The sequence below is a fragment of the Corapipo altera genome, unplaced genomic scaffold (genome assembly GCF_003945725.1).
Source record: "Corapipo altera isolate COAL_440 unplaced genomic scaffold, ASM394572v1 23b, whole genome shotgun sequence".
NCBI lineage: Eukaryota > Metazoa > Chordata > Aves > Passeriformes > Pipridae > Corapipo > Corapipo altera.
The window spans coordinates 8,140,361-8,163,949 of record NW_020884885.1 but is presented as its reverse complement, the minus strand read 5'-3'; the positions used below and the strand labels follow the sequence as shown (position 1 = coordinate 8,163,949).

Here is a 23,589-nt window from a genome sequence, read left to right as displayed (position 1 = left end):
CGCACCCCCCCGCACCTCTCCCCGCCCAACTCCCCGCGTCTGGCGGGGCCCGGTGGCCGCTCCGGGCCGGGAGGAAGGGGGGGGGGGGGGGCAGCGGCTCCGCACCCGTCGGTACCGCGGGGCGCATCCGGCGGGCAGGGCGGGGAAGGGGCCTGTCCCTTTAAGAAGAGGCCCGGCTGCTGCGGCCGCCGGTCGGCGCGGGGGGTGAAGCCGGGGCCTGCCCGCCTGGAGCTTCCATCGTCGTCCGCAGTAGCCCCGGCTCCGCGTGTCCTTGCGCGGTCGCCGCGGTGGCTCACCTGAGTAGCGGGCCCGGCGGCGGGGCGGCGGCGGCGGTGGCAGGGGGCTGGGGGTGTCTCCCGGGCTCGCTCCCCCGCTTGCTCCACCCGGCCTCTCGCCCCGCGTTGCCGGGGCTGGCGTTGCCTGTCTCCTGCCGCGGAGCGCTCCCGGCTCCTGCCTCGCCAAGATGGCGCCCGCGCTGGTGCTGAGGAGGAGGCGGCGGCTGCGGGCGCTGGGACGGCGGCGGCGGCCACTTTCGCTCACTGAGAGGAGAGGAGCAGGGACACGGGGAGCCATGGCGGGGGGGAGGAGAGGCGCCATGCCCAGGCCTGATCAATCGAACCCCGTATGCCTCCCCGGCGCCCTGGCCCCGCACCCTGGCTCCGCTGCCCCGCCCCCGTCGCCGCGGCCGCCGTACGGACCCGGGCCCGCACCGCGGGGCTCGGGCCCGCACGGACCCCGCGGGGGGGCGCGCGCTCATCGATGCGCTCCCGCGGCCGATTGGTAGGGTCTGGAGGTGACGGAAATTGCCGAAGGGACTCGGCCGAGGCGGCGGGTGAGCCAGCGAGTCTCGCGCGAGGCGGGGCGGGGTCTCGCGATGCTGGCGCGAGGAGGCGGGTGCGTCCCGGAAGTGACGCGCCGTCGCCCTTGAGGCGCCGCGGGGCGGGTGCGGCGCTGCTCGGACCCCGGGGCCAGTCCCGGGTCGGGCAGGGAGCGGGATCATGCGATGCGTGTCCCCCGAGGCTGCCCCTTCCAACCACACAGCAGGCGGCCTGTGCCGGCCCGGCCCTCGTAGCCGACGGGAGCGGTGCGGGGCTGACGGCGCTGGAACCGGGGCACCGTCACGGTTATAACACGTGGGGCTACGTGCGTTCCACCGCCTTCGCTTTGTCATGCACGAAGAGTTGCATCAGAGGAGCCCAGGATGAAATAGGCCCGAAGGTTAATTGCGAAGAGGCTTTGCAGTGAAAACACGCTGTGGCCGTCGGCTGTTCGGCACCGCTGCTTCCCCAAACCACTAAATAGTATATTTACCGCAAATCCTTAAAAGCGTGATTAATCCAGACCACTTAGTGCATGGAGATAAAAATTGCATTCATGACTAAGCTGTGTCACTCCATCTCTCTGTAGGCACCATCGCGTCCTGGTTTTGGCTGGGAGGGAGTTAATTTCTTCCCAGTAGCTGATGCAGTGCTGAGTTTTGGATTCAGAATTAAAATAATGTTGTTATCACACTGATGTTTTGAGGTTTGCTAAGTTGCATTTATGCCAAGTCAAGGACAGTTTTGTTGGTTTGGGATTTTTGGCCCAGTGAGGAGGTGCACAAAAGAGAAACTGTGTGAGGAAGCATGGCCAGGACAACTGACCCCAACTGGCCAAAGGGATATTTCTTACCATAAAATGTCATGCCTAGTATATAAACTGAGGAGAGTTACCTGGAAAGGGGGCCAGTCTGGGTTTGGGAAGGGCAGTCTGGCATCCCTCAGTAAGTGGTGAGCAATTGTATTGTGTGTCACTTGTTTTTCTTTCTGTTATCGTTCTTACTATATTTTACTTCCGTCTCAATTATTAAACTGTTGTTATCTGAACCTAGAAGTTTTACTTTCAGTTCTCCTCCTCATTCCACTGGGGGAGGGAGGTTGAGGCAGTGCCTCTGTGGTGCTTAGTTGCCAGCTGGGCTTAAACCTTAACACACAGTTACTAGGCAATAAAAATAAGACCATCACTACTGCCCCAGTACACTAGAGTTGTCCTGAACTAGTGGTGGTACCTGTATCCCTAACTGCAGCCGGGAACTGGCAGTGTTGGGGAAGTGTGCATGGTTTGGTTACTTTTACCAAGCTTAGACAGAGCAGCATGACAAGGGCTTGTGGACCATCAAAAAAACCCCTTTTTTTTTCTCCTTTAAGAAGATTATAATTTTCAGTCTTGTGCATCAATGAGTGATTACTCCATTCCAATCTTACTACTTCTCTTTATGCTGGTCCCAAAAGAGAACCAAAGGAAAAGCTGCAACCATGTTTATCCAGGAATTTGCTACTTAAATCAGTATAGTGGCACAGATGCAATTAGACTGTTGAGTCCTCCCTGGAAATCCTTATTCCATGATAATACAATTCCAGCCAGGGATTTACTTCCTGGAAGAGGCTGAGAGTGCAGCTCAGTGTCTTACTGAGAAGGGTGGCCTCAGCAATTAGTTTGTATCCGGTACAGAGACACTCCAGACCACTCTTCTACATCCCAGACTTGATGCTTTTACCTTCCAGCCATTCTTCCCTCCCTCCTTCCATTATCTGATGTGTTCCCATTTTTTCTCTCTCTTTTAATAGGACTGGGTGGACTCAGATGATTTTGGTTGTGGAAATAAAACATAATTGCTCTTTTGGCACAGAAAAGCCGGAATGCTCCACATGGTATCTCATTGACCTGTGATATCCCATCACTGCTTGAAAGAATCTTGCTTCAGATAAATAAAAAAAAGAGCAAACCTTGGTAATTTTTCTGTTACTCTCAGAAGTGAGCAAGTCCTATCCATAATTTCAAAGAAGAGACCTATTTAAATACTGCCGGTCTAGTGCTCTATGGAGAGAAGAAAAAAACCCCACACCTTTCCCCAAATAATATTGAAAAGAAATGCAGACAGATACCATAAGCACGGTCACACCAATTTACATCCAAAGAAAACCAGCTCAAATGGGTATTGACATGTACTCACATGCAGACATCATGTCCTTTCCAACCTGGCATCATTACTATTCCCACATTTACAGCTTGATGACCAGGTTGTTCTTGGACTGCAGTCTGGTTGGCACGGTGACTTCTTCCATTCTTCCCTATTCCATGTTGTTCACCAGTGTTCACCAATACACCAATAAAAGTGTTACAAGATTTGGACATGGCCTACATTAATTTTGTTGCGTGGTAAATAGCAGTTTTGCCTTAATACCTTATTTTGCTTGGGAAGGGACTGCTATACACCTTTTAAATCAATTTAGGTGCTTCTGCCCCCCTGTTCATACACCCCTGTCTATGGATACACATGGAAACTTCTCTCTACTAGATTCCATGGCTGTTCTCACCAAAAGACCATCCTTATTCATCCTGTAGTCTTTTACTGCTTTCTCCCTTTGCAGCTTCTGGATGTCTGACAGCTGACACAGCTTCTCTGGCAGCTCTGTAAAAGTGGGCTAATAAGGAAAAAGGAAAAGAAACAGAAAAAACCCCAAACTAATACATACTATACTTTTGTTAGAACCAGGGAAGCATTCCCCCTGTAATTAGCCAATGGAACACAACAATCATCTCATTAGATCTGTGGAATTTATCAACTACCTGTTTACACAAACAGGAGACCTTAAAGGAAAAAAAGTTGCATGTTCCCCACACTTTCTTTGAAAGGCAACCCAAAGGAAAAAACACTAGGCTTCCATTTATTGTTTACTTCTTTATTATGAAGATCTTCAAGGTTTTAAGTAATACTTCACATATGGGTTTTTAGATTTCTTCTGAGAAGCATTTTGCACTATGAAGTTGTGAATCCCAAAAGAAGCATAAGCAGTTCATGTTTGCTTGTAGGAACCACTGCAAAGACAGTTGTCCCAGCTTTTTATTTAAAACCATGATATTCTATTCTATTGGTAAAAAAACCAACACTTATGTGGACAAAAGCCAACATAGTTAACAAATTGATGAAACAGCTTAGGAAGTATGTGAAGAGACATACACTCCTTGATTTGGCCCTGAGCAGTGCACTGTTCAAAATACTATCCAAGGAGCTGTTCCTTAACAAGGACTGCCATGTTCATGGTTTGTAGAAACAATAAGAAAATCCACAGTTGTGTTCTGCTGTAGAAAGGGGAATTACATAAATAAGGAAGCTTGATAAAAAGTAGTAAGATGCAGCCAGGCAAATTCAGTCCTAGCAGGTAATATGGAGACAACTTCAAGACAACATATAAGCAGCACAGAGTAAACATTACCTAACACAGCAAAAGGGCACAGAAACAGTGAAAGGAAACTGGCAGGACTACAGGTTAGAGGAACAGGCTATGAAGTAAGCATCCCATCAGGAAAGCAATGCCACATCCATGTAAAGAAAATAGTAAGAATGAAGTTACAGAAAAGGCAGGACAGACTATGTTTGATAATATTTTTAAAAATATAACAATTAAATGAAAAGATATCTGTAAACATGAGAAGAGCACAAAATGTCAACCAACTGATGATCAGAATGCAAAAGCAGCCCTGTAAAAAACACTTTTTTGTCGTCATTCAGCATGAAAATGGAGATTCCCATTCCAAACCTATTCATTATGTACCCAAAATCAGATTGTCCATAAATGTTTAATACTGATACTTGAAAGACAAATATCATGGTGGATTTCACCTAAAATTCCTGAACAGCGGAAGATGAACTAGTAACTATAGTATCTTGCTTAAAACCTGCCTTGATACCCAGGGATGGAACTTGGTAAATGTTTAAAGGTCTCAAGGAAGATAGAGGAAACAACATGCCGGTAAGTCAGATGTCTGTATAAGCACATTGGTAGAAACACTAATAACAGATGAGTGGATATACAGATGTGATGCGCTGGAAAAGAATTACCACAGTGTTTGCAAAGGGAAGCCATACCTTACAAACCTGTGTCTAAAAATTTGCACAGATCCAGAGGAAGGATAAATAATTTAGACAGGATTACAGAAAAAAGCAGAGGCAGCACTTCTTGAAAACAGCCCACTGTCAGTTCAGTTTAACCAGAATAATGCACATCCATCTTCCTAACTGCTGCTGTACCCTACAGTGTGGGGTAATCCATGCCCCAAGCCATTTAAAGCCAAGTTGCAGAAAATTCAGGCTGTATGTTCATAAAGATTAATATGCATTGTGTGTAGTCCCAACTCATCTGCCAATTAAGAAAACCTCTGGTTCAGGAGCAATTATATTTAAACAACAGAGTTTATGCATGTCACATGTCATGAATGTGTTATCTGGTATAATCTACTGCACTGCATTTGTCTACCGCAGCTTTACCTTAAGTGCATTGGGGAAATCAACTCTGCAGGGGTGTGCTCTGTGGTACTAGAGCCCTGACTGTGAATTATCACCACTTAAATGAGATGGCTCTGCACTTCTAGAACCTTTGCTTCTCTACACTGATGGGTTTGGTTCTTTGAATTTAAGTCCTAAACATGAGAACATGCCTGCATTTCGAAGTACTTAACAACACGATATGAATCTACAAGGAGAGTTAGAACTGTAGCACATGTAGCTCCTTTACTAGCTCTTTTCTAGTGACAGAGTTGCAGAGGCACAGACACCCATTTTACTGGGTGTCTGCATCCACAAGAACTACTGCTGGCAGACATTATGCCAAAAATGCAGGAAACTGCAGGGACATTCAGGGTGAGAAGTTTGTGTTGGGTTCCTCCCCTCAGCAGCAAGGAGGATTATCAGTTTCTGAAAGACCCTGAAGAGGGAAGCTGAGGGTTTTGATAACAAAGTGCTGATGATCAGAGGTTACTGCTTTGCATCTGGTTTGTGGGTAAAATGTCAGTTGCTTTTGAGGGTATGTCCACTATTCATTCAGAAGACCCAACTACCACTTGCAGGTGATGACACAAGAAACCATAGAAAGTGTCAACATACATTTCCAAAATTATCATGATGAATGAGATGCCTTTCTTTTTATTTCCTTGTTATTTTGTTTTCTCTATTTTCTTCTTCATTCTCTCCTACATCAAAAAGAGTGTTGCATTGTTATTTGTGGCTGCTGTGGACCACTGGCAGTACTTTACTAATGTTAATAAATTAGACACATGCAATTATGCCTAAGTCTGAAATCAAGCACTCCTGAATATGTTGAAGGCCACAAGGATGATCTGGCCCTAGTAGGAGCTGTGCATTTAGCCAGAAGGTGATTCTGATATTTTGCCACTAATGGGGGCCTGTTAGAGGATACAGAAACTTATCAGGGAGGAACAAGATATGCACGTGGAAAACCGACTGCAGCAACTGGGCATACAGAGCCCAAGAAAGGGTGGTGACAATTACATTCATCAGCCTTATTCACATTGTCTTTCTCCAGCTCTCAGTGGATGCAGTGATCCATAAGGGCAAGTGAACAGGATTGGCTTTTACTCCATGATTATGCATATTCACTTTTGCTTGCTGCTGTTTCCAAGAGGAGAAAAAAGAGAGTCTTGTCCTGATCTGCTTCCAGAGGTCGAATACCCTGATTAGACAAGAGAATGAGAGAGTAGGTAACTGCCTCAGTAGTCATTATTCAACATTATTGGTTATTACTCAGCATTATTCGATTCACAGGCACCTCAGACTGGAAAGCTAAAGCATCTTTTTATCAAGTATATCCTGATGCTGTTATTACACACAAAATCTGTTGGCATTATGAACTGGATATGGCAGTGAGCTGGGAAAGATAAGGTGGATGTTTCCATGCTAGTCAAAGCTGAAGTTCAGTGTTGTAAACCCTGATCCAGGAGCTGAGATTCAACATGTGACAGCTAGAGATGAGAAGAACTGTGGCTCTGTAATCCATCCAGCTTCAGTATTTGATTTTTAATGAAGTCTCATTGAAACTGTATGTGTACTTGTTTTGTAAGTATAGTTTACATGGGAGTGTCATAAGTTTGGAGGAATGGGAGAAGTAAAAAAAAAAAGCATTCTTCTGTGTGACATGATGTCACTCGGTAAGACTAGAGGAAACAAGAGCAGGCCAGGGAAGCACAGCTCTGTTCATTGCTCCAGTCAGGTAGGACATACTCAAACATCTCTGTAGCCCAGAGGCACAATAGAAGACATATCTGCATAACTAACTTTACCTTTTTCAAAAGGCTGAAGACCTGGTGATTCTGCTCAGATAGCACAGTCCAGAAACTAGAAAAGAACAGAGAAGGGCCCAGGAGAGGCTTCCTTACCTGGAGTAGTGGAAGTTATTTTCCTGATCTGGTCATCTTCTCCAAGTGCCTATAAATCAAAGAAGCCATGGTAACTTGGAGACTCTCTTGCCTAGTGACTTTCATTCCCACAACTTTCAAATAAGAGCTTGATGCTGTTACGTCCCGCCCCAGGAAAAAGGGGGCGGAGGGGGTAACCCAGGTTTTATCAATAATTCCTTTGGGGTGGATTAAAGCGAAACGACACTAAATAATCGGTGTTTGAAAACATATATTGACGAGATTTATTTTAACAATTCTGTATTAACAGGCATGCTAGCAGTTTGGGTGCTGTCATACAACAATGTGACACAGAGATAACCTTTGGGGAGGGAAAGAAAATGCATAGGGGAGAGAAAGGCAGGATAAGAGCAAGGGAGAGTAAGGGAAAGAAAAGCTGAGAGTGGACAGATGTATATAGTCACCGCCCACGGGGTCCAGCGATGCTTCCATGTCTGTCAGTTGAAGTGGTGGCCTTGATCTGCTGGGGGTGAAGGGGGGAAGCCCCCATTCTCTAAGAAGTTATGAGTTATTATATCACGGGCCATGCCTCGAGCCTCCAACAACTCCTGGGTCTGTGTTGAGTTTTTTTTGTGTCTCGCCCGGTTCCCGCCTTTAGGGAGGGAGGGGCCTGATTGCTCATCAGATGTATCAACAGTCAAAAGCCTGCGAGCTCGAGCTCGGCTTCTTGCCTTTTCAGGGCTTCACACCTTCAGCACTGGAGGGAGGGAGGGGCCCGACTGCTCATCAGAGGTATCATGCAAGTCAAAAGCCTGCAAAAGTCTCCTAGAATGCATAAATCATTAACCATTTCAGTCTCTGACAGATGCATCACAGACGGTTCCTTTTCACTCAAGAGTGACATCCCCCTTCCAATTTAGTAGCTGAAGTAGTGCAAGGTACCTTTATGGCCCTGGAGCATTTATTGTCTTTGGCTTTGCTGCAGTACTGCTTCAGCAACAGACATCTCTCTTCCAGTTCTCCAGCATGGAGAGAGCATAGTAGATAACATACTTCAGATTTCCAAGATTTTTCCCTGGCAGAGGTATCAGAATCCAAGGAGATCCATTACTTCTGCTGCAGTAGCATTGGAACTACAACAGATCCCGTCTGGAGAACAGAGTCATCAAGCACAGGGAGTCCAGTGCTGCTGTTGTTTGACACTGGCTCCAAGGTGAAGTCAAGCTCATTGCACCAGACTGCTGTTTACCAGGGGTCCAAGGTGGAGCACAAGTGTAAATTGTAACTGGTCATTGTAAAAAGTAAAATAGCCCACTGAAAGCATTTTCCAGGTACCTTTCAACTGTTGCTCCACAAAGTGTACAGAAGGCATAACATAGATTTTAGTGGTGCACAAACTTCTAAACAACCATAAAAAAGCACTACAATAAATGGGGGGGAGGGGGGTAAGTATTGTGACTATTACTTCATTCTGAAATCAGATCTGGATAAAGGCTTTTTGATTTAAGGAAATAATACAGACTTAGCTGGAAAACCAGAAGTTGCAGAAACTAAAGGTTTGTGTTTTTTTCTTTCTTGTCTTAAAATGGATTTAGCTGAACTCATCAACTTGCAAAGGATTCCCTTAACTTTTTACTTACTGAGTGAAGAAACAGAAGTAATAGACAAGATTTAACTATACCACACTCCATATTTTGCATTTATATATGTATTGCAAGCAGATTTAAATAAAGCAGAAGAAACTTTTATTTGTGTGATCTTCTCACAAGATATAGAAACAATGGAAAATTATTAACAGTGAAATGATGATGAAAATTGCTACTTTTACTCCCTATACTAGAATTCTAAAGCAGTTGCTTCACAAGGCAACAGCTTTAAAATGCAGAAAGTATGATTGCCAGATGTTATATTAAATAGATCTTCAAAATGGCATTTGAAATACTCAGGTTCAAATTAATTCCTTGGCTAATCTTATGGAATAAATGGATTTACAAAGGTATTGTCTTCAACAACCTGAATACCACTTTAAAAATTCTGAAAACAAATAGCCCAATGCAAACCAAAATTTGTACTTTTCACTTTAACAGACTCTTCTTTTCCCTTGTGTCATGGCTACTTTTGCATGCATTGCACATTGGAAATTAACATGTCCAGCTCATTTCTTTTTCATGAACTATGAACAATCTTCTTTTTTTGGCAGCTTTCCTCTAAAAAGAAAAGGTTTTCAGATATGACCTCTTCTCTTATATCTGTGAAGCAACTATGATCTCTTGTGTTATCTAATCTCTAAATCCTCAGTAATGGGATTTACTGCTCTGAGCTCTTAAGTAATTCCCAAAGGATCCAAGTCTGTGCTTCAGTGCTTTGTTAAACCAGGGGGGAAAAAACCCCTATTTCTTTCATGAAGATAGAACTTCATTCTCTTTCCCTAATAAATATTTCAAGACATTTACAACTGCAAAAATGAGGCACTAAAAGGATTTAATCATGTTAGTTCAGTCTCTTTGTGGTGAATGAGGATGTTTGACCATGCACTTTGCACCCAAATCTAATACCAACAATGTCTTACATAGTTACTGCAAGCCCACATAAGATTATTTCATTGAGAAGACAGAGAAAGACCACACCAATACCACTGCTTGTTTGCTTTGCATGGACATGTTCTTTCCAATAGTGCAAGAAGTCAAGCTCCTTCCCCAAAAATCTCATTTCCTGCACTTTCCACATTGAAAATTAATAAATTTCAAAATTACAGAAGTGTCCACCATCCAGCTCCTCCAAGGTATCTGGGCATGCACTACTAATGGTTCTGTGTAACGAAAGATGAAAAATGCTACTTTTAAATAATATATGTGAAAATAAATTAGGAAGACCAAATAACTCAGTGATGCTTTTACAGAAATAAAAATCTTTGGTTAACAAACGTTACTCAGAAACACCCAGTGTGTGCAAAACAGCTCAGCAGTAAAGATGACAGATTAGGAGAAAAATAGAACAAAATGTGGGGACTAAACATGTTTTACCAAAACAAAGCAACCCCTTCAGCTCCAGGTACCAACACATCACACCTGCCTGTTACTCTTCATTTCCTCACGTGTACATTGCCCCTGTTGAGCCCAGCTGTTCTCAGGCTCTGAGGAGAGTGAACAGAAGGCGCAGGTGACCGTGCCCATGCTTTAACAGCTGCAACTCACCATCCACTAGGCTAACTTGAGGTGGATCCTGCTAATGAACTAATATGAAAGGGAGCTAGGTAGATACAGATACCATCCCTTCTGCTGCTGCACACAGGAAACAAGGTATGTAGTGCACAGGAGGGTGTACCACTGCGAAAAGGAAGCTGCTGTAGCTCAGTCCTCCAGCGTTTATCCATTAGAGCCTTAGATCAAATCACTACCAGAGAAACAAGCAGAGACATACCTACCTTTGTGCTCACAAGGTGATCTCCAGGACAGTCCAATAAGCATTAAAATAACCATGTGCTACAGCTGATAGGTCAGACATCAAGTTATCCATTAGAGATGAGTGGACCAGCAGGAGGCACATAGCGTTCAGAACAAGTGCATTAAGCAGAGAAGCTGGGAAGAGCCTCAAGAACCATACGTCAGGATTCTCCTGTATATCCCAATGTAAATGAAAACAGTTATTGTTATGGTTTAATTCCAGCCACCAATAATATACCACGCAGCCATGTGCTCACTCCTCTCAACCCCCCTCACAGCAGGGAGGAGAATTGGAAAGAAAAGGTAAACCTTTTAAGTTGAGATAAAAATAGTTTAATAATTGAAACAAAATATAATAATAATAACAGCAGCAATAACAACATCAATAATAATATATGATAATGATAATAGTAATGGTAAGGAGAGGCTAAGAGAGGAATAAAACCCAATAAAACAAGTGATGCACAATATCCCATCCCCAAGCAGCAATCGGCCCCCTTCCAGGTAACTCCTCCAGTTTAAATTCTGGGCATGACATTCTATGGTATGGAATATTGATTTGGCCAGTTTGGATCACCTGTCCTGGCCATGCTCCCTCACAGCTTTTTGTGCACCTCCTCACTGGCAGAGCATGGAAAATAGAAAAGTCCTTGGCTTAGGATAAGCACTACTCAGCAACTGCCAAAACATCGGTGTGTTCTCATACCAAATCCAAAAACCACAGCACTGTACCAGTTCCTAAGAAGAAAATGTACTCTCTCCCAGCCAAAACCAGGACAGTTATTAAAGTAGAAAAAATTTTAACAAAGCTTATCATCACATTCTTCTGCAGTTTACAACATACTTCCTGATGCTGATCTTTACTTTCAGTGCTACTGTATGCTTTCAGCTTCTGGGGCCATCTGTGTACAAACCTGTGGTGGTTAGAGAAGCAGAAGTTTGGAAAGAGAGATTGCTTCCTTAAAAAAACCCAACCAACCAACCAACAAAAACACAAACCAAAAATCAACATACACCTATTCCAGCATTTAATGCTAGTTCTCTCCTATCTGTCTCTGAAACTAGGTTGGATTCTTAAGAACTGAGCTAAAAGACCTAAAGGGAAAAAAAAACCTCCTATGATAGTAACATCTTCAGCAATCACAACTGAAACTAGAAGAACAGTTAAACATCATAACTATGATCCCTTGAGCAAAACTGTCAGTACAGAATGCTTTACACTGGTATACTTATTACACGAATATTACACAGTCATTTTCCACTTTTAGTCTTCAGAGCAATAGGATAATAAACTAAGGAAGGCATGTCATTTGGCTTAGATTTGCCATACAGAATTCTCAAAATAGAAATTTTGAGAGACAATATTGAATTCTAAAACTTACATAAAGATAATGCTGTGTTCAAATTACAGGTTTCACTGAGTAGCTTTTATAGCAATATTAAATAGCATTTAATCCAGACTTTTGAGAAAGATTTTAAGTCCAGGAACAGGCAGTGCAAAAACACTCCTATTTACTGTGGAAGTTAACAAGACTAGTATGAAGGGAGAAAAAGTACTCTTGTAGGAAAGAGATTGTTCCTCTTCAGTAAATAAATTCTACCTCTCTACTGAGGTCTCCTTAAGCATCTAGTTCCCTTATTTAATAGCTTCTTTGGAAGTCTTCTGACCCCACCCCCACCCCAACCACTCTGGCCCCCCAAAAAAATAAGGTCATGCAATTAAAAATCCCAGCAAAAGGATAGAATCAGAGAATCATTTCAGTTAGAAAAAAACCCTCAAAGATCATTGAGTCCAACTGTTAACCCAGCACTGCCAAGTCCAACACTAAACTGTGTCCCTAAGTGCCACATCCACACATCTTTTAAATACTTTTAGGGGTGGTGACACCACCGCTTCCCTGGGCAGCTTATTATAATGCCTGACCACCCTTTCAGTGATGAAACTTTTATAATATCCAATCTAAAACTCCCCTGGCACAACTAGAGGCTATTTCCTCTTGTCCTGTTGCTTGTTACTAGAGAAGAGAAGCTGACCCCCCCCCCCCCCGGTTACAATCTCCTTTCAGGTAGTTGTAGGGAATGTGCCTCCTTTTCTCCAGGCTAAACAACCCCAGCTTCCTCAGCTGTCCCTTCACCAGCTCTGTTGCCCTTCTCTAGACACGCTCTAGCACCTCAATGTCCTTCTTGTGGGGGCCCCAAAACTGGACACAGTACTGGAGATGCAGCCTCACCAGTATGAGTACAGGGGGACAATCACTGCCCTGGTCTTGCTGGTCACACTGGTTCTGGATTTTAGTAAAGCTTTTGATACTGTCCCTCTGAGCATCCTTCTGGACAACTTGCCCAACTGTGAGATAAGCAGATTCACGGTGCTCTGGGTGAAAAACTGGCTGACAGACAGAGCTCAAAGGGTTCTAATGAATAGAGGATACATCTGGCTGTCAACATGCACCAGTTGAGGAATACCAGTGGTATTCCTTTCAGATTCAATTTCAGAGCTAGTTCTGTTCAGTATATTTATTGCCAATCTAGATACAGGAGTTAAATGCACCATTAGCAAGTTTGCTGATGGTACCAAACTGTGAGGTGCTGTTGACTCTTGAGGGACAAGAGGCCTTGTAGAGGAATCTACACAGATTGGAGCATTGGACTACAATTAATGGGATGAAATTTTACAAGTTGAAATGCCAGATTATGTATCTAGGATGGCATAACATTGGACACAAGTATAAATTGGGAGAGTGGCTGGAGAGCAGCTCTGCAAACAGGGACCTGGTTGGCAGCAGGCTCAGTGTGAGCTGGCAGTGTGCCCTGGCACCTTGGGATGCATCAAACACGGCATCACCAGCCAGTCAGGGAGAGGGAGGTACTGAGTTCTTCTCCCTGCTATCCAGTGACAGGATACATGGATATGGTTCAAAGCTGTACCAGGGAAGGTTTAGCCTGGACATTAGGAAGCATTTCTTTACTGAGAGGGTGGTCAAACATTGAAACAGGCTTCCTAAAGAGGTGGTCAATGCCCTAAGGTGCCAGTGCTTAAGAGGCATTTGGGCAATGACCTTAATACCAGGCTTTAACTTGTCAGCCCTGAACTGATCAGGCAGTTGGACTGGATGCTCAGTGTAGGTCCCTTTCATATGAAATAGTCTATTTATCAGGATTACGTTCCCCAAATCTTAGGAGCTCTTGTCCCCATCTGAAAGATTAACAAAAATAAGGACAATAGAGAATAATGATTTGGCAAATGCTGCTGAACTACACTAGTATTTTTTCATTCTAATAGTGCTGGCAAGAAAAGTTCTCTTTTTCCCTGCCTGACTTGGATTCATTGTAACCAACTTGCTCTGTTGAAACTAGGTTTCAGAATTAGTCAAATATTCTGTGATATCCAGAACATTTTTTTACCCAAGTTGTATATATCCTCTATTGTACAAGCTCTGTGGTTCTTCAAAATCTCAATTTCAAATGAGCTATTAGGAAATACCAGCCCTGATGCCAACTAAAGCTTACACCTGTCTCCCAAATCATTGTTACAAAATGTCCTTATCTGCAGCAATTCAACCACTTTTTAGTGCCATGCTCTTAAAAAAAGCAAATTGACAGAAGCATCTCAAAATGGGCAAAGCACAGCTCACAACTGAGTCTTCAGAAGGTGCTTTACTGATCACTCATTGAAGTCAATGGCTGCCTGCACTTCAGGATGGCATTCCATTTGGAAGGTGTCTTCAAGGGCTGCATCAAACACTCCTGTAATGTGCAGACACAGTGTGGAAGAAAAGCACCTGTAGTCATTGAAAACTGCAGAGCATCAGCAGCCTGTGATGGAAAGGATCAATATGCCATGACCAACATCCATTAATCCAAGGCAAAGAATGTGGAGGTTTGACAGTGGAGATGCATATTAGAAGTAAAGTATGCTACAAAACAAACAATTCAACATTTTGACTGCATACAGTTGCAGAGATAGTAATCTGACTCCTTAAAGCTGTTAAGTTACATAAGAGGGCCTACAGCTCCTTCTAGCTCAGTACTCTCAGTAACAGGAGAGAGTAAACATACACTGATGCTTTCCCAGGATACTTATGGTTTTGCCTTTTATCCAAACCCTACAATAGTTGTGCAATATAAAGAAAACATGATGAAAGAATATGTAAGTTGTCATAAACCTTTTGCCTAAAACCTGATTTTGCCAGTAAGACTCATATTTGACAGCACAGAGAGCCAGAAGGAGAGCAGGCAACAGCTTCCAGCAGCAACTGCATGTCATGGTGTTTGCTTGTTTCTAATCCTGGTTTTATCCTTTTTACCTGTTTGCAGTAAAAGCAGGAACAGCCCTGACAGCCCAATGGAAAAGGAATGCTTGGAAGAGAATCCACTCACCAGGGGAATGGAGAGGAAAAAATAAAAAATGTGCATCCACAGTCAAAACCTGAGACTGAGCTATCTGTCATTAGAACAACCTACCCTTCTGACTTCCTCCACTACTCAAAAGCCCAGATTCCCATTCAGGTCCCCTGAAATCCCCACTGACTTCTCCCTTTTCTCCTTACTACTATCTCCTGAGAAACCTTAAGCCAACATCCTGTGCAGACATCTACAATCCCACTAACGCCACCTGAGTTTACAGGTCAGCCTGGTTTTACTGCAAGAGCCACTGTTTGAGCTTTCTGGCACATGCTGCCCGTGTGCTACCTAGACCTGTCCACACAGTGCTTGGCAGCACCAGCTCAGCCCCTGCAGTAGCGAGCACAGAATTGTAATTGGCCTCTACTGGCCTCTTATAGTGAGGGTAAATTCCAAGACTAACCTCCCTCCCCCTCCATTCCTAACTTATCTGTAACGTCTTTGGTGGAAAAAAAAATCTATTCCTGTCCAATAGCAAAGAACGTGATATGACTTAATAATGCTAAAGCTGCCCCTGAGGCACCAGTCAAATAGATAACTGCTGCCTTCTTTAGGAGAAAAGCCATGTGTTTGCTAAGCCTACTAAAAGAAAGTGCTAAGCCAGTCCATTTACTGATTTTCTAAGGAAGAAGACTATAACCACCAGCTGAAAAATGGCAGGAAACATATGTGGAGAAAGGAACTGCAACAATTCAAAACGATGAATTCATTGAAAAGAAAAAAAAAATTTGAGAAGATCCAGGTAGAGCTGACCTTCACTAGATTATAAGCATAAATCACTAGGTAAAGTGGAAGTTTCCATCACTTGTTACTGAACTGTCCTTTGTATTCTACTTCTGACCACTAAAACCTTCTCTAGCTTTTCATTCTCAGTGGCCAAATGCAGATGAAGAGGAACCTCAGGATAGACCTTCTCAAGCAGTCAGTTACTTTTACTCAAAATCACAACAAAGATGATGTTCAAATCTGTAGAAATACCTCCTAGATAGTTAGAGAGTTTCTAGTAAAAAAAAAAAAATCTATGCTTTCCAAATAAGAAGAGAAAATAATTAAATATTTAAACAGAAATGAAAGCATCTTTGTGATCAGTATTAATAAAAACTCTAATCTGAATGAAAAACGTTATAGAATAAACTTTCCCTCAATGAAAGCAATGTTTTAGCTTTCACTGTGAAATCCCTTGTCCAAAGTCTAATGCATACTAATGGATTTAAGGGCAGAAAACCCACAGCATGCTAAAAAGTAGTGCATATTCATCGATCTGTGGAATCAGACAGCAACAGTGACTTCTTCACTTCTACATTTTATGGTTAAACCTTGCATGGACTTCTATCTTATGAGAAGTCTCAAGCTGTCAAATTTTCTTTATTTTTTTCAGCACACACCTCTAGAAAAAACTGTGGTATTTCTTTTGGTAGTAAACAGATTTGCAACATTTTACACAACAGGCAAGGATTTTAGAGTGTGAGGATGCTCCAGCCTCCTGATGCAGCATAGAAGTGCCACAGAAGGCAATATTAGGTCTATTAGCACTGATAGCAGCCAGTTGCCTGCTCACTATGCAGCTTTTTAGGCTGCTATAGCCCGACAGGGACACATCCCCTGCCCCTAAGGAAGTCAAATGTGAAATAGTATCAAACTTCCACAAACTTTATCATTAAAAGTTACTTCAACAGGTTTAAGTACTATAAGAACATCAGTGGGAAAGACAGTGAACCTCAGAACACTGCCATTCTCTATATCGTGTGTTAATTACATTAGTTTACTTATGGTAAGGAATAAACAACTGGCCAAACCCAGGGATAACATTTTTCAAATTATGTAGGCAGGATCCCATGTAAACCAGAGTTCTAAACTCCACTGATGCCTTTTTTAAGCAGAATCTCACTTGTGCACACAGCCTGTTCCCATTTTAACAATACTGGGAAGCTGTCTCTAAGAAGTGCTTCAAAAAAGCATCTGTGAGAATTTGCTCAGAAGTATCTCCCAGCTATTTGTTCCAGAAGTACAGAGTAGAAGATGAGATAGCTTAATTCCACAATATCATGTACACTACAGGGTGGCCAAAATCAGACCACATCAGTAGCTTACCTATATTAAAAGGATTCAGGCCAACAAATCAGAGTAATTGCACCTCTAAGCCTAGAGATCTATCAGTGCAAGAAAAGCAAGGCAGCTCATACCAAGGCAACAAAACAATGAGTGCAATTCTGTGTACCTTGGACCCTAGGGTGGATAGTTCTGGTTAATTATTTCCACTGTATGAGTTACATGTTCTAGACAGTACAGCTGGGAGCACTGGTGGGAATTTTCAGCCCTACCTTTTTCATACAGTCAAGACTTTACACGGGCTGATATTTAATCAGCCTTATAAAGCTTACTAAATAGGCCAGATTAGAGCTTTGAGGAGTTACTATAGGCAGTCATATCTATGAAATGAAAAGTCAGTATACATGCAAGGACAAGTCATACATAACCATGTATAACATATCCGTGCCCATTATGAAAGATCATAGCCATTATGTTACTTTATTCTTTCTCAGAAGGATCTGATCCTCCCATTAGTCACAAATTAATTACCACAACTACTAGGGCCAGCACCAGCAGAAAGAGATTTTTGTGATAACCTGGCCTGTTCTCTCACTTTCACCACTGCTTTTACCTGCAGATGATTCCCAGCACTGGACACCTGTAGTCTGAATCTGTTTCTACACTTGTGAAAGGCGCAGAAAGAATAAGAAAGAATATAAAGCCCAATCTGACCCAGCCCCTGTGAAGTCACTGTAGCCTCAGGTTGGTCCAAGTTTGAACAAGACCAGCTAAAACATCTTACCACGTTAAACTTGCTGCTAGTATTAGATCTTACCTACCTTTTAAAATGGGTCTCCACAAGGTTCTAAATAACACTATCAGCCTTGCCTGCTGTTTCTTTCCAGTTAGAACAAAACCAAACATTTACATGGTTCAACAACTGTCACATTGTAGTAATGTTAAACCTTCTTTGAGAAAATGCCCTGAGGTTTCTCTTGTTGAAGCTTTTGTTCCAAACCAGAATATTTGAAGGGTACTTGTGTATCCAAGACACTGAAGGACACTGTACTGGTGAAAGAGACAGTCTGAGACACACCAGCAGTCATATATGATCTGAAGCAATAGAGCTATCAAGGAAACCTGTATCCAACTGCAACTTTTTTGGTGCAGCTAGATTATTATATATGTATATGACCTCTGCCACTACAAATGTTCTTACACACCATGTACCCTTACCTTCAAGATGTTTTTATCTTCAAGCACCATTTTTAATCCATTTTTGAAAGCCTGGGGTCCCAGAAGAAAGGTATCAAATAGAAAAACATGCCTCTTTGTTACTGTCTAGAACAAATTCAGTTGCAGAGAAAATGAGTGAGGGACAGAAGAACAGAGGATTTGCAAGTAGGAGAAACTGCACTGTTACCCATAAGCCATAAACTCCTGTGTACAGGCTTATGTGGTGAAGAGTGGGTTTAGTTTATTTAGTGGTAATTCATAAACAAGTCTTGTTTTTTCCAGAGGTGCTCAGAGACTTTCCCAATAATTGAAAAGAACAACACAGTTGTCTACTGTACATGGTTAAATAATGCATTTTGAGACATATCAAGACCACACTACTTAAAACAAATTCCTACACCTATTATGATGACATTTTTACAGAATTACTTCCAACAAAATTCTTGTGCCCGTGACATTTGTTTCATTGTCAAAGACCACTACCAAAGAAATAGAGGACATCATCTTCCATCCTAGCCTTTCAAATGGGTTATAAAATTTAAGTTTTGCATATGTTCAAATTCATAATGGTTTAACAGAAGCATAAAGCTTTTTAACAAAAGCTGAAAGCAATTTAGCCATACCAAAGCAAACATTTTGTGGACACTTCTGCATAAAAGGGTTAAATCTGAAGTATAAACTCCCACACAATTTTTTGCTTTGGCTAAACACACTCACTTTTAAACCTATTTAAAAATAAGCTAAGATGATTTTGAGCTATAACATAAAGCTATTCTCCTTTCTGGCTCTTCCTCTTCAGACAGTCATAACATCACAGATGACTAAGACACAGTATCATCTTTAGATGGATTTTGCACCTTCAAGTATATTGGCATTGTGATGAGGTCTTGCAGTTTTTTAATAGGCAACAGCTGTACTACTGCAATAGCTCTACCTGTATACAAGGATGCAAACCAAATTTGTTGCATTGCTATAAACAAATGTATATATTACACACAAGTTTACTCATTATTCTATTACCTTATATAATTCTTTCCGTAACAGGTCTTTTATGAAACACTTAATCTCTCTTAAAGGATATCATATCCATTACCAGAACAGTTATGTAAGTCTTAAACACAAGGCAATCCTCAACTGTTTCTCAATTACGCCCCTGTTTAGTAACACATTTTGGCAAGTATCTGTCTCTTACTTCAGGCCATGAGAGTTTTCCATGATTACACATGGACCTTCTTCTGCTATTCTGACAACACATTGCTGTTTTAGGGGCAGCACCTAATGAAGAAAACAGGGATAAAATAAATACCACCAGAGAATGATAGGCAGAGGGACAAATAGTAAACTGTGATTTTTCTGGTCATGATCCATATTTGAAAAGATCAAAACCACAATGAATCTCAGATGGATAGTAATCCACGAGAAAAAGACTCAGCATCGTTTCAGTTACAGACAGACAGCTGGAAATTCCACAACTAAAAGCATCAGTGTTAGGTCTAGGAGGGATATAGATAACTAAAGAACACAGACTCCCCTGAAGTTCTCCTAAGAAATTCCCCTAAGTAGAGAGAATTTCCTTAGGATACATTCCTATCACATAAAGCAGGTGTTCCGTTTAGAAAAAAAGGAAAACACATTTTCCAAAGTATAAAAGAAAAAACCTGTTACTCTCACAGACACAAAAAAATTTCAGACAATTAAGCAACCTGTAGTGCATGTAACATGAGTAGAAGGCATAAATGGAAATAAAAAAACAGCTTCTTTTTAAAGCAACAGTTAGATTCCACTGTAAGCAGGGACACGCCTTCCTGTGGGAAAGAGCTTCCTCTGTAGTTACAATAGGTTTACCAAAATAAGAGCCCAAATCCCAACCAATGTTACTGCAAGACAAAATGGCACAGAGGACCCTATAGTATTATTGCTGGTCTAATTTAGGATCTAAAAAATACTATTAAATTTAATAATAAATCTATCATTGATTCCAAGTTCTTAAACAAAGCCTTTCTGATCTCTTGTTTCTGGGGATCAGTGATAGGACCTGAGGGAATGTCATGAATCTGTGTAAGGGGAGGTTTAGGTGGGATATTAGGAAAAGGTTCTTCACCCAGAGGGTAGTTGTGCATTGGAACAGGCTCTCCAGGGAACTGGTCACAGCACCAAACTTGACAGAGTTCAAGAAGCGTTTGGACACCTGATGTGATTCTCAGGGTTGTCCTGTGCTGGGCCAGGAGCCGGATTCAATGATTCTTGTGGGTCCCTTTCAATTCAGGGTATTCTATGATTCTACCAAGTCTGCTTTTTTATTGTACATGATTTAAGAGAAAAAGGTCCAGTCATCTCCAGTCATCTCTGGAGTTCCAAACACCTGCAAAACCAACACAATTTCCTGTCCAAATAACAACAAGTTCTCATGTTGCTCCTTTCCTAAACAAAATAAGTGTTCACTAAATAGTAATACTGACTCTTCACCTCAGTTACTGGTGATATAGGGTCTGAAACCAGCAGCCAACACACACTGATGCAGATTTGTACACATCCACCGCAATCTCGCACCAAAGATAGCATTTCTACATGACTTAAAGAAGCCATTTACCTATTACTCAAATCTCACCACAGTCTGACAAAGGGTACTGACAATTAGAACAGAACTGGCCTAGAAGTCATATACATGGCATAAGGAGCTTTCACTAGTACTTACTGCAGGGCCAAATTTCTGCTGGAAACAATCAACAACTGTGAACTCCGCATTCTTTTCTTCCTTCTTCTGTAAAATGAAGGGAAGAAAATCATTAGACACTTCCTCTAACTTGAATGCACTTTGCACCAGGTATGTATTTTAGATGTAGAATCACTCTACTTCTCTGGTTGGGCTAGTCATTCTTCCCTCTTTTCTTCCTAAACACACCCGGATTCTTGAACTGTTTGATTCAAATGCGTACAGTCTAGAGCATGACCCCAATTCTGTTTTTTAACAAAAAACTGGCTGTTTAAAAGTGAGTTGCAGCATTACCTTTTGTCATCATGATACCCAAATGAAAAAAAATGTGTCAGTTAAAAAAATTACATCCATTTAAAAAAAAAAGCACCCTAATTTCCAGCCTTGTCTAGAGAACGAGAAAGACTGTTGCAAAGACAAAACAGATCACATCAACCCTTGCTCATTTTTTGTTACTTCTGTGATTTTGGTATTTGAATTGCTAAATATAAAAGTGAATGGACAGTGAAATAGCTGAGTAACTTAGCATCTCAGTTGTGGAGAATGTACAAACAGCAGATTATTGTAAAACTACCAAAGTGCTGTGTGTATTTTACATAAAAGTACTTGCAGATGCCCTATCCCTGGAAGTGTTCAAAATCAGGCTGGACAGGGCTCTGAGCAACATGGTCTAGTGGAAGGCGTCCCTGGAACTAGATGGCCTTTGATGTCTCTTCCAACCCAAAACATTCTATGATTCTATTTTCTCCCCCTCTACCCAGTTAAATGCAACTAACCTTTCTTTAGCCTATACAGGTCTTGTACTCTTGTCACAGTTCTATGAGAACAAAACAAGCTGATTTTGGATCTGCACCTGTATATGTACACACCTGTATATGTTACAGCAGGAACCCCATGTCCAAATTAATGCAAGCACTTGACAGCCAGCACAGATCCAAAGAGCAATAGTCTTATTGAGCTTTGTGTTATCTGTCATGCCACATACATTTCAGGAACAAGTATAAGATTAAAACAGTCACCAGAGAGAAATTCTCACTGGCTGAAGCACTTTGATTTCTCCAGAAGATAAGCTGTGCTGCTCAGCCACTTTTACAGTGGACAAGAGCTACAGGATAAACGTTCTAGTAAGCAGGTGAGTTTCCTTCTGATGTCTGCAGATAAGGAGCTCTGTACCTACCTTTCTGTGACCATTGTTTTTTCAGTATACATCCTGTTCTGATACAGGCAAACCAAGAGATAACAGCATCTGGGAAAGACATTATCTGACAAAGACTAACTACATTGCTTGAGTAATATCCACATTACCTGAGAGGCAGTATTTTGAGCTGTCTGAGGCTCTGAGATGGCTCTCTAAGGAGATACAAGGAGAACTCCATGGGCCACAATCTGCTGCCTGTGTCTGCTTGTTTGTTCTCTTCAATAGCTGAAGTGCACCTGAAGGAGCAAGGCAACCATACATAACACAGACGTCATAACATTATTAAGACTTCCATGCTGATAAAATGTGCAAAGGAAAATACTTCATCCAACACCCCCACCTGTGTTCAGAAAATGAACTGCTGCATATGAAGCAACCTCTTAGTGCTATGTGCATGGCTCTTTAAGAAGATCCTGAAGCTGCACCAAAAAAAGCTTATTTTGCACAAAAGTGCCTTTATTTCAGATAAAATTTCACATTTATTCTGAAAATAAAGGGTGAAAGCAGAACCTGAAGCGGTGTTCACTGCAAAGGTCAGCAACAATCTTAAGGTAAACTAGAGTTCAAAGTACAAAGAATGAAGTACCTGACCTGAGCCCAAGAACCATACAGTTTAAATATCTGTAAGTATTTATATTGATTCAATCGTATTTGATCCATTACTGTAATTATTAATTAAGTTACTGTAATTGGAGGGCAATTATGCAAGTTCACCAATATGTAAAATAGTTGCCTCCACTGAAAATTTACTGTAATCAAACACAGGTTATAAAATCATAAAAAATGGTAGCATTTCAGGACCAAAAAAAAAAAAGTATGCAAGCATTCGCCTGACTGAAAGACGTCACATATGAGAGTGCTTAATTTCTACAATAGGGCAGCCTGACATCAAGAATACTTGGGAAATATGACTTCTTAGTATAAATTTCCTTATGCTGATATAAAAATATTCAATTATGATTACAGAGCTCAAATAATGTCCATCGCTATGTCAATATAATAAAACATAAAACCACTTTGTGACCAGCCTTTAAATGTAGCTGCAGAGTCTTGTACCTAAAATTGTATATTTTAAAGATTAACACACGAATCTGCTACCGAGCTGCCACTATTCAAATATGTGTTAACTTAGGGTTACTTAACAGGGAGAAAGAAGACAAGACAGCAGCAAGCACGACGAGAAGTTGTGGAATCTCCCTCACTGGAGATATTCAAGAACCGTCCGGACACGATCCTGTGCCACGCGCTCTGGGATGACCCTGCTTGGGCAGAGCGGTTGGACCAGACAACCCGCTGTGGCCGCTGGCAACCTGACCGGTTCTGTGATTTGCAAAACAAAGCCAGACCGTAGGACTCAGCAGTACTATGAACCA

At 42.0% G+C, this 23,589-nt stretch overlaps 2 protein-coding genes across 2 annotated transcripts in view; both read right to left on the bottom strand.

The window, feature by feature from the left end:
* Positions 1-556, bottom strand: part of INO80 (INO80 complex subunit) — a 68,473-nt gene extending 67,917 nt beyond the window's left edge. Inside the window, exon 1 of the mRNA XM_027642271.1 lies at positions 297-556. The gene's annotated coding sequence lies outside the window, so the exon portion shown is untranslated. The remainder of the gene's footprint in view (positions 1-296) is intronic.
* Positions 557-8,075: 7,519 nt separating this feature from the next.
* On the bottom strand, positions 8,076-23,346 carry EXD1 (exonuclease 3'-5' domain containing 1). Its single transcript, XM_027642471.1, is given in 9 exon segments — positions 8,076-10,650; positions 10,653-10,807; positions 14,308-14,467; positions 18,119-18,182; positions 18,306-18,410; positions 19,498-19,532; positions 19,535-19,580; positions 21,001-21,068; positions 22,324-23,346. Coding segments are annotated over 9 exon segments (861 nt in total). The 5' UTR covers positions 22,478-23,346; the 3' UTR covers positions 8,076-10,576.
* Positions 23,347-23,589: the final 243 nt, after the last annotated feature.